General features: G+C 38.7%; 1 protein-coding gene across 1 annotated transcript; it reads right to left on the reverse strand.

The window, feature by feature from the left end:
• Window positions 1-9,198: 9,198 nt before the first annotated feature.
• Window positions 9,199-9,711, reverse strand: LOC132178121 (uncharacterized). The gene has a single exon (XM_059590575.1). The coding sequence runs from the start codon at window positions 9,709-9,711 to the stop codon at window positions 9,199-9,201; it is 513 nt and encodes a 170-aa protein (XP_059446558.1).
• Window positions 9,712-12,274: the final 2,563 nt, after the last annotated feature.

The following is a 12,274-nucleotide window of genomic DNA, read 5'->3' on the forward strand; positions in this document are numbered from 1 at the left end:
TTTTTTTTTTTTTTAAGATTGAATTTTTTAAATTAAATTAATAAAAAATTAATATTTTAATGAGGTAAAACGGAGAGTTTTGAGTAGCACTAAGGACTGTTAAACATTTTTTACGGTAGGGAGTTTATTGTAGTTTCGATTGAGTCATGGAGTTAATTTCCGAAAAAAAACACCTAGGGAGTTTTTTAAAAAAGCGCTTCGACCAAAGAGTTTATATATAATTTCCCAAAAAAAAAAAAATCAAACAAATAACAATGCTAAGGAATTAACATATGCGAGTTAAGGGTCTTGAATGTGCAACATTCAGCACTTATCAATACCTTCGCGCCTGGAGCCTTCACAGGAGAAGCCCTATGACGACCTTCTCAGAAGCTTGCATCATCTTTTTGGGCTTCCACTGTTTATCCTAGAGAATCTTCCCATCGGGAATTGGGTAAGCTAGGTGCTCCCGTAGCACAACGTCCATCACAATATTGTTCAAGTACATCCTATGGACATTCTTTGGGAGCTGGGAGAAAGCAATTATCGTGTCAACACGTTCCTTCTACTCAGAGGTCAAATCAGGATTGTACTTCCCTAATAAAAAAAAAAAAAAGGTGTCAACTAGCAGTTGAAAGAAAAGAACAAGAAAGGGTGCTAATAGCGAAGACTTACAAGCATTTTGGGAAGGCCCCCATTCTCGGGGAACACTTTGCCCCTCCGACAGGGTTGGTAGTGACCCAAATAATTAACTAGGCTAAGATAGCTTGGTAAGGAGATTAATTGGACTTTGGATCACTAGGGACAATTGGAGGGGTATTTTGGAATTTCAAACCCTCTGGCCAAACGCTCGTGTGCGGGGACAACACGAGTGCTCATGTGGGGACCAGGCCGAGCACTCGTTGACTTTTTGTTTACCTCTGGGTTTTGTCCAAGCGTACGACTGCAACCCAAAAACCGTTGGGTAAATAGTACACGAACACTCAATACTATAGTACCGGGCACTCGCTGCTCTGCAGGCCTACTCCTGCATAGCCCTCAGCTTTTTTCCCTATATATAGAACTCCTTATTCGACCCCTTAAGCATAGCTTCATCCTGATGTCTCTAGAAATGCTGCTTGAGTGTTGTGTGAGCTTTTGAGGGACTACCTTGGTGTTCTTGAGGAGAAAGAGGAGCTTGTTAAGGTTGTTGCTGTGTAAGAGGTAACTATCATCTCCCTTTAGTGTTTTCCTTAAGATGTTATGCTAGCTTTATGATTTACAGTAGCATAGTTGTTAGAATCTAGAAGTATAGGTCTTAATCTTGTTTTAAGCTTTTCATTCCCATTAGACTTAATCTTGTTGTATGAAGATGTTGTTTCAGGTTAGGAAGTGCTAGAGACCCTTTTGTAGCCATAGGATCAGTTGAGGTGGCTTGGGAGAGCATTGGACCAAATAAGGTTCTACCTGAACCTCTCTGGCCGAATGCTCTGCCTAGGGCACGAGCACTCGCCCAGGGACGCTTCAGTGGAACGTCATCTCAGCTTGACGTTCTATAGCCCCCATTTTCATGTTCTAGGTTCATTTTAGTTGGGATTAGGACTAATAGTAGGTTTTCCACAGATTTGGAGAACCCAGACCATTTGGAGGAGTATTTGGAGGACTTGTACGACCCGAGTGAGTACTAACTCACATAATGCACGCCATTTCTTTTCTCGCATTGCACGATTATTTTGTGTACCAAGAATGCATATTTACAACTCTCATGAAATACATTTTTATTGCATCATGAACTCTATCATTTGTGAAAATGTTCTACTTAACAAGATAATGGCAATGAAACTCGTAAAAGCATGCATGTAAAATATGGACAAGACTAATTGCATCGTCTGACATGGTACACTGGTACGAGCGGGATAACGGTCATGGGCTTACTATACTTGTTAACTCTATGGTCAAATATGTGCGTGACATATGGGCCTTGGATACAATGGTGGTTTCGTGACCGGTGTAACCTTAACGGGCGAGTCACTACAGGATGTACATCATTAGTAGCATGAGTCACCCGCGGTCGGACTCGATCGGGCTGCTAATGTTATGGACAGTAGTGTACAATGGTCGGGGCACCGACATTGTATTACAAGTCCCTCGGGACAGAGTCAACCCTCCTGAGAAGGGGTAATATCTCGGGTAGATCATACAGTTGAACTATCTGATTCTTGTGAATATAACATGTACTATATTTATATTGCACTCATGGATAACTTTCATACCTAAAATGTTGCATACTCTACCAAATAGAGTTCATCACTAAATGACATGGTTATTATGTGCATTATTACTCACTAAATCTTTAGACTTACCCCCTTTATTTTTCCCATCTATTATGCATAATTGCCTTGTTTAGCTAGCGTAGAAGAGGATGCCTTCGGATCGCACCATGGTGGTTGCTTAGGACCTGATTCAGGTCGTTTTTAGGACATGGACCCGATATGGATGAAGTCCATGTAGGATGTTGGAAGGACCACCTGGGCAAAAAATATTAAGATTGCCATCACGTTGGCTTTACTTAAAATTAGGTGTTGATTCTGTTATCTGATAAGTGCTAAAATATACATATTTTAGCCCTTTAATTTACATTTGTTAATCTTTTAGTTTTGTTATTATGTGCTATTTTACTTCCTTTTTGCATTTTATGTGTTTTTCTAGGTTCTTGAAGAAAAGCAAGCAATTCTAGAAAGTTACAATCTTAAAGGGCAATTTGGAAAATTCTGCAAGCTTTGGGATCGAGCCCAAGCCAGCAGAATCGAGCACATCTGCGTTCGATGGCAAAAGACCTAGGCTCGAGCGCAATTGCGCTTGAGTGCCAAAGCAAGGATCGCACGCACAAGTAGTTGTGCCCTCGCGCAAAAGAATTAGGCTTAAGCGCACATGCGCTCAAGTGTAACATCAGTGGGATCGATCGCAAAAGTCCGATCGAGCGCACTCGGGGCGCCCATATACGGCCGGACTTCCCATTCCACTTAGGATTAGGTTTCCAAGGTCCTAGTTTGATTAGAAGTGATACCTCCTATTTTACTAGGTTTACTAGGTTTCTAGGTCTCTCCTAAACCTATAAAACGACCTCTAAGCCTCACAATTTAATACAGACAATTCCAGAGAGGAGAATTTGGAGCTACTTCCAGGAGTCGTTTCCGGTTTCTTCTTTTCTTTTCTTTTATGTTTAGTTTTATTATGTCTAGCTAAATACTTTTGTTAGCAGCTAGATTGAAGTCCTAATTATGTCTTTTTAGGATTTCAATTATGCCTTTGTTACAATCATGGTTTGGTTTATTTAAATTGATTATTTATGTTTATTTGAATTTCCCATATGAAGTAACAAAAGAATCTCATCACGGGTTCTTGGGGTAATCAACATGAGGAACTAGAAGTAGATACCATGCCCTAGGCTTCATGTGTTTGTCGATTTTCATAGATTTGTGTTTCCTTAAAGAACAACTTAGTCGATACTATGCTAAATCATTTAAGGAAGAAAATAATTAGAGTAGACACCATGCCTAATTCGTTGCTTAGGGAGATCTATAGCTTAATGAGTAGATACCATGCTCTTAGGTCGACAAGCGTTAAATATACCAGTATGATTGTAACATTGGCATATTGTTATCTTAATTAGTCTGATTAGTGGTGGATGTCAAATCCCTAACATTTTCTTTATCTTTATCTCTTTCAACATTGCAAATCTGTGACAATTTGGCAATTTAATTCGGAAAATCAGTTTTAAACAAAATCAACAATCCTCGTGGGAATGATCTCGTACTTGCACCCTATACTATCGTTTTTTATCTCGTGCACTTGTGAGCAAAACATGGCAGATATTCACCTATTAATTTAGGTGGGTATTGGTCACAACATTATCTTTTATTCAAACAATTATCTTATGATCGGTAATCCATTTTAATGATTGGTCTTTGACCAGTATATTTGAGGATCTATCTATGTGGTATTTTTATCTTTACTCTGGTTGTTATGATTGTGGTATGTAGTTGTTACTTTCTTATTCTTGTAGTTAAAGTCTTCTGTTGTATTCTCTCGTTTAGGAGAGGTTAAGATCCATGAGTCTTGTCTCATGAGAGATAAGGCTGGGAGATGAACCATGCGATCAATTACCAGTTAATTGATTTCCACGGAGCGTTACAAGGTCTCGGTAGGAGACGCTTTCCAGTCACCCGAGATATAGAAGAATTGCTCCAACCTATGCTTGTTGTTGGAGTAGGTTGAAGGGAGCTCGATGAAATGGATCTTTCCCCAAACCATGAAAGTCACCAACTCTGTGGCAGGATAGAAATGAGGACCATAAATGTAGAGGAACTTTAGGATGGACATCTTCACTCCGGGGCAGACGGTGGGTCACAACAGATAAGTGGCAAAAAAGTATCTCCACTCGTTGGGCATCAGCTAGCAGGGAGCAACTTGGAGATGAGTGAGCAATTCCCTGAAATCGAAGGAAAGGGAGTTGGAGGACGGCCTTGAACATCCACTCATAGACACAGATGTCTCTGGGACCCCCAACCATTTCAGTAGCATTCAGAAAATGAAGGCGGGCTGTAGAGGGGATATCATAATTGTACCGAAGCACCTTCTCGTCAGCCAGGGTGAAACCAGTTTTTTGTTTGTGGGAGAAAGCTAGGCTAAGTGGAGTCCCACTGCCAGAAGATGCCTTGCTAGGATTTTGGGCTTCGACCCTAGGATGTGCCTCGGTGGAACCTTCACCTACGCAAGGAGGGGAAGTTGGCAAAGCATTCCCATGCGAAAGCTCGTTACCAGAATGGGATTGTTGGCTGGCTTGAGACATGGTTCTTGTGTGAAGAGAAGCTGGAAAGAGAGGTTGTAAAGTGAAAGCAGATGTAAAGAATGAGAAAATTGGAGAAGAAAGGTGAAGGAGTATTTATAGGAGAGATCCTTGAGGAATTCAATCAACACATTTAAGGAAAGCAATGATGAGATTGTGTGAACGAATCAACTAAGGTGCCTTGTTGTGCAAATTTATTTAACTCACAAGTGTACGAATCGATTGTAGTTAATAGATTGCAAGTGCGAGGTCGATCCCACAAAGAATAGTATTATTGAAAGAGCAATTTATATCTAAACTAATTAAATCATAACCTAGTTCCAAAAGGTTTTTTATTTTGGTTTTGAAAATTAAAAGACTAAACATAAACTAAATAAACTAAATAAATCAATAGATAAAGGCACTAAGGATACGAAATCTACACTCACTAAATCATAACAACATATTTTATATTTATCAATATTAATCTGAAGTTCTCACAATTTAAATCTTATGTATGTTTTACTATACTTCAAAGAATTAATCAAAATCATCTCATGTATCCATTCATTGACCAAATCACAAAAAGAATTCAAATTTAATTGAAACACCAGATGTATCAACAGAACAAATCACAAGGGATATCCAATTTTTATGAATTAAAAACCAAGCAATCAATTATGTGAAATTATCCTAAATCATCAAGTGTATCCTTGAATCACAACAAGATATCCAAGAATCATGCCACATATTGAAAAGAAGTCAAACAATTGAAATAGTAAACCAATAAAATCGGAATAATAAAAACTTACAATAAAGCGATGTTGTTCTTCATTGGTGAGGCTTCATCCCCAACCTTAGTTGATAATTTAGCTTCACATGACTATGAAACTAAAACCTAAACCTAAAGAAAAACTAAAGTAAAAGAAAAGCTGTTGGATTACATTGTATCTCCAAATTTGTATCCCAAAACTAGTCTCTGGAATTGTCTATCTTTTCTTGAATGTAAAGAAGTTTATTTATAGTCTTAGGAAAGTCCTAGAAGCCCTATTAAACCTAGATAATTCAGAGGTTTGTCTCCCAGTCAAAATAGAAGTTTGAAATCGGAATAGGATTCGTCCAGATTTGTGTTCTTTTATTGCGGGGTAATTTTGGCATAGTAAACGTCCAAATTAGGAAAATCCTATTTCAAAATGAACTGTAGTATTTTGAGTTATCTTTCCAATGCCGCTTGAATCACTTCAATCCAATATTTGAGCGGATATTTATGGTGCGCGTGCGTGCGTGCGTGTTTGCTTATTTGACACACATACCCTAGTATGGGAAACATTAGCGAAGCTCCTTGCTCCAGTTGTGTGTTGCATTTTATTCAAATCTCGCATGACTTTCATACGAGCTGACTTCGCCTACCCAATTTAAACAAGCGTACGAGGCCTGCCCTCACTGGTGGTCTACAACAGCAAACAAGATTTACAAATGTTTATACATATATATGTGTGTGTGTGTGCGCTATTTGACACATATACCCTAGTATGGGAAACATTGGCGAAGCTCCTCGATCCAGTTGTGTGTTGCATTTTATTCAAATCTCGCATGGCTTTCATACGAGCTGACTTCACCTACACAATTTAAACAATTATTGTACTGTTGTGCCAAATACCTACCTAAATTAATAGGTAAATAATTGTACGTTTTACCTGCAAGTGCAGAAGGTCAACATAGTAGTATAAGGTGCAAGTACAGGATCATTCCCACGAGGATTGCTGAATTTTGCTTAAAAATAAATTCCTTAAGTAAAACAAAGATTGATTGTTTAAGTGATGATAATAAAAGGTAGGGTTTTGATATCCACCACTAATTATATTTAGCTAATATGTCAATATGCCAATGCTTTGATTATGTTATGCATATCTAATGTTTGTCAACCTAAGGGCATGGCATATACTTCTTAAGCTATAGATTTCCCTAAGCAACGAGTTAGGCATGGCGTATACTCTAACTCTTTTCTTTTCTAAGGGATTTAGCATGGTGTCTAAGTTGTTCCTTAGGAAAGCATATACTTTATAGAAATCGACAAACACATGAGGCCTAGGGCATGGGCGTATACTTCCAGTTCCCCATGTTGATTAACCCAAGAACCGCGGTGTGGATTCTTTTGTTACTTTTATTAAACCCAAGACTCGGCCATCCAAATTGATTTAACTAACTAGTCGATACCACATGCATATGTTGATCAGGCACACACATATGAGGAATTCATGCAAGCAGATATTAATCAAGTTAAATAGCACAACATGATCATTATAAAGGCGCCAATATTGAAATATTAACTAAACATAACTAGGGCTTCAATCTAGCCTTACTAAATATATTAGCTACACATAAAGTTGATGTTAAACATCTTCATAAAAGAAAAGAAAAGAAAAGAATAAAGCCAAAACTTGAACTAGAAGAGCTCCAATTCTTCTCCTTCTAAAAGTCTTCCTACTCTAGAGACTTAAGGGTCTATTTATTGGCTTTAGAAGTCCTTGACAAACTAGTAAACCTAGGAATTTCGTAGGGTTTCAAAACCTATTACAATTGGGAGTTGAAAAACCCTAATATGAAAATATTAGCATTCTGGCCGCCACTTGATATGTCCTTTGCGCACGGGTGAGATCGATCGCAACCCGTGTGCGCTCGATCGCACATGGCTGCTTCACACTTTGTCTTCTCTGGTACTGCGCTCGATCGTAGGGGACCTGCAATCGATTGCAGTGTCAAGGGCTCCGACTTTTCCCATTTTCTCTCTTTGAGCCCAAATCTTCAAGATTTACTTCATTTTCTTCCGAAAGCCTATAAAAGTGTGGAAAACACAAGAATGAATTAAAATGACCTAATTAACTAAAACCAAAGGATTAAAATAAGCAAGTTAAGGGCTGAAAATATTAATATTTTAGTACTTAACACACCCCCAAACTTACATTTTGCTAGTCCCTTAGCAATACAAAACTTAAAAACAAAATGGAAAAGAGAAAACAAAAAGATAAATCCATCTTTCGTGGGATGTACGATTGCATTTAGCATATGCAACAAGCCTTTTAAACCTCTAGGAATTCTCTAGAGGACGAGTGAAGTCTCGTGAGAGTTTTCCCGAAATGTTACCCACAAACATCATGCACAATTCATGTTATCTCAAAATTAAAGCATCACTTCAAGATCATGACTTTCATTCATTAGAAAGCTTAAAAAAAATGAACTCCATTTTCACAATAAATTGGAATCTCAAAGTGCAATTACTTAGAAAAGACATGCTAAAACATCACAAGTTTGAAAACAATGTAAAGTGAATTAGCACAAAATTGTGAGGCTTCCAAATCTTTCCAATATGTAACGTCTCCATATCTCAAAATTCATTGAAATCCCTATTAGAATGAACAACCATGGCATAGTTTCTTCTTTCGCTTTTTTTTTGGTCAGGTTCTGCAATGTTCGGTTCCCTTAAGCTTTCTAATTGACCCTTGTAGCGAGTGTTAAGTCAATGACTCCCAAACCAGATGGTTTTAGGGCATTAGGTGTAGAGACACCCCTAAGGACCTACTAACTCGAGTCAAAGAGGCTACATAACCAAACTAACCATGACATTGTTCAAATCCAAAATTTTCACCTTTTGACGTGAACACTCAATGCTTTGAGGCAAGATGTCCAGTTACTTAGTGAAAAGCCATCAATGATCATTTATTTCACATCTTTTTTTTTTTCATCACTATATGTGCCATAGTGTCATCTAATAAGTCATCAAATTTCATCCAAGATGCAGAAACACGCATATCAGACCTCATTTCATACCTCACAGATTATGTCCTAATGTGCTTGTGTGACCAGATCAAACATGTGATTTTTCAACTGTCCTAAACAAGTAATCAAACTAATAGATTCATTCATCAGATCATGTGTTCAAAATTTTAAGCTCATTGATGAATTCAAACCAAGATTCTTTTAGATCAACTTAAAATTTTAGGGCAAACATGATCATGCATACAATTCTTTTTTTTTTTTTTTTTGAATAAACAAACAAACACACCAAACAACAACTAATATTAACTTGGGACAAAGTGTGTGAACAATCATGTGTGCCCATACCCCCAAACTTAAATGATACATTGTCCCCAATGTGTCTAAATAAAGGAAGGAATGTACCCTGGAGATGGTCGACATGATCTTGGGAAGCATGGCTCATAGCACACCCCCAAACTTGAAGTGAAGCACACTTGTCCCTGCAAAATAAGAAAACACAAGTAAAAAGAAACAAAACAAAAACTAAATAAATAAAAATTGAACTTAAAACACACTAAACAAAATGAAAGGATAAACTATGGGGTGCCTCCCGTGAGCGCTAAGTTTTATGTCTTCAGCTAGATAGTGGTCCCTGCTCATTGCTGTCTAGAAGTAGATGCTCCAGATGGTGGTGGTGCATAGGGGGTAGATTGGAGTGCCAGATCTTCATCTCTTGGTACCAATTTCACTTCGAGATATGGCTTTACTCTATGTCCATTAACCTTGAATATGCGATTGCTTTTTGGATTGTGAACCTCCAACTCTCCATGAGGGAAAATTTGAGTAATAATACAAGGTCCAGACCATCTTGACTTGAGCTTACCAGGGAAAAGTTTCAATCTTGAATTATAAATCAACACGTTTTGTCCTACATGAAACTCCTTCCTGAGTAGTTGTTTGTCATGATATGCTTTGGTCCTTTCCTTGTAGAGCTTGGCGCTCTCATATGCATCTCGCTGTAATTCCTCCAGTTCATTGAGATGTAGCTTCCTCTTGTTGCCAGCTCGTTTCATATCAAAGTGAAACTGCTTGATGGCCCAATATGCTCTGTGTTCCAACTCCACTGGTAGATGGCATGCTTTCTCAAAGACTAACCGATATGGAGACATACCGATAGGTGTCTTGTAAGCAGTCCTATAGGCCCATAGTGCATCATTCAAGCGTAGTGACCAATCCTTCCTATTGGGGTTCACTATCATTTCAAGGATAACTTTGATTTCTCTGTTGCTGATCTCCACTTGGCCACTGGTTTGGGGATGGTATGGAGTTCCAACCTTATGAGTGATGCCATACTTCTTTATCAAACAAGCAAAGGCATAATTGTTGAAGTGGCTTCCTCCATCACTAATTATTGCTTGTGGTGTCCCAAATCTAGGGAAGATGTTGTCCTGCAAAAACTTCACAACCATTTTGTGATCATTAGTCTTTGAGGGGACAGCCTCGACCCACTTAGACACATAATCCACACCCACAAGGATATACAAATAACCATATGAATTAGGAAATGGACCCATGAAATCAATACCCCATATATCGAAGAGCTCCACCTCCTAAATATTTTGCAATGGCATTTGATTTCTGGATGAGATGTTACCTGTCCTCTAGCATCTATCGCAGGAGCTGCAAAACAAAAAGGCATCCTTGAATACATTTGGCTAATAGAAACCAGATTGTAATACCTTAAGTGTTGTTCTCTTGGCCCCAAAGTGTCCTCCACAAGCAAACTGATGACAATGCTGAAGAATGCTCCAATGCTCTTCTTCTGAGACACACCTTCTAATGATTTGATTAGGGCAGAATTTGAATAGATAGGGGTCATCCCAATGGTATTGTCTAGATATAGACATCAACCTCTTCCTTTCTTGACTAGACATTCCTGGGGGAAAAACCTTGGAAGTTATATAATTCACAATGTCTGCATACCATGGAAGTTGGACCTCAACTGCAAATAACTGCTCATCTGGAAACTTTTCATTCAATAGGAGCTCATCTCCTTCTTCCTCATGAAGTAGTCTGGAGAGGTGATCTGCAACCACATTCTCACTGTCCTTCTTATCTCTGATCTCAAGGTCAAACTCTTGTAGTAATAATACCCATCTGATCGATCTTGGCTTTGCATCCTTCTTAGCAAATAAATATCTCAAAGCAGCATGATCAGTGAATACAATGACCTTAGAGCCAATTAGGTATGATCTAAACTTCTCCAAAGCAAATATAACAGCCAATAATTCTTTCTCAGTGGTAGAATAATTTAGTTGAGCATCATTCAATGTCCTAGAAGCATAATATATGGCATGAGGTATCTTATTGATTCTTTGACCCAAGACAGCTCCCAAGGCAAAGTCACTGGCATTGCACATGAGCTCAAATGGTAGACTCCAATCAGGTGCCCTCATTATTGGTGCAGATGTGAGTAGCTTTTTCAGTGTGTTGAAGGCAGTCGTGCATTCTTTAGTCCATTCAAACTTGGCCTCCTTCCCTAGCAATGCATAGAGGGGTCTAGAGATCTTGGAGAAATCTTTGACGAACCTTCTATAGAACCCGGCATGTCCAAGAAAACTCCTCACCTCCTTCACTGTCAAAGGTGGAGGAAGTTTGGAGATGATGTCGATCTTAGCCTTATCTACCTCAATGCCCTTGCTCAAAATAGAGTGACCCAAGACAATGCCTTGTTGAACCATGAAATGACATTTTTTCCAATTGAGCACTAGGTTACATTCTTCACACCTCTTGAGAACACTTTTCAGATGATTGAGGCATTCATCGAAACTAGACCCAAAGACACTAAAGTCATCCATAAATACCTCAATGGATTTCTCCACCATAACTGAAAAAATGCTCATCATGCATCTTTGGAATGTGGCTGGGGCATTGCATAATCCAAATGGCATTCTTCTGTCAGAGAATGTGCTGAAAGGAGATGTGAAGGTGGTCTTCTCTTGGTCCTCTTGTGCTATTGCAATTTGATTATAGGCACTGTACCCGTCCAAGAAGCAGTAGTAGCTATGGCCAACTAACCTTTCTAGCATTTGATCAATGAAGGCTAGGGGAAAATGGTCTTTTCTTGTCACCTTGTTCAGCGTTCTGTAATCAATGCATACCCTCCAACCAGTGGTTACTCTTGTAGATATCAACTCATCATCTTCATTCTTCACCACTGTGATCCCACTCTTCATTGGAACTACTTGGACTGGACTCACCCATTTAATGTCTGAGATGGGGTGGATAATGCCTACATCTAATAATTTCAATACCTCTGCCTTGACTACCTCCTTTATGTGCGGGTTAAGTCTTCTCTATGCATCCCTGGTTGGCTTTGCTTCCTCTTCAAGGAAGATTTGATGCATGCATTTGGCGGGACTTATTCCTTTGATGTCAACAATGGTCCAGCCCAAAGCAATTTTATGTTCTCTGAGAACTCTCAACAGCTTTTCTTCTTCTCCACAACTCAAATTTGCGGCAATTATGACTGGTAATGTCTTGTTGTCTGCTAAGTAGGCATATGTCAGGTGGTCTGGCAATTGCTTCAATTCCAATTTTGGTGCCTGGACAATAGAAGGAACAAGAGAAATATTAGTAGGCTCAAGAATCTCGATGGGAGGAGTGTACTTATGTTGTACCAAATACTACCTAAATTAATAGATAATATTTAGTACGTTTTAATTCGCAAGT

Source organism: Corylus avellana, chromosome ca4 (assembly GCF_901000735.1).
Source record: "Corylus avellana chromosome ca4, CavTom2PMs-1.0".
Classification (NCBI taxonomy): domain Eukaryota; kingdom Viridiplantae; phylum Streptophyta; class Magnoliopsida; order Fagales; family Betulaceae; genus Corylus; species Corylus avellana.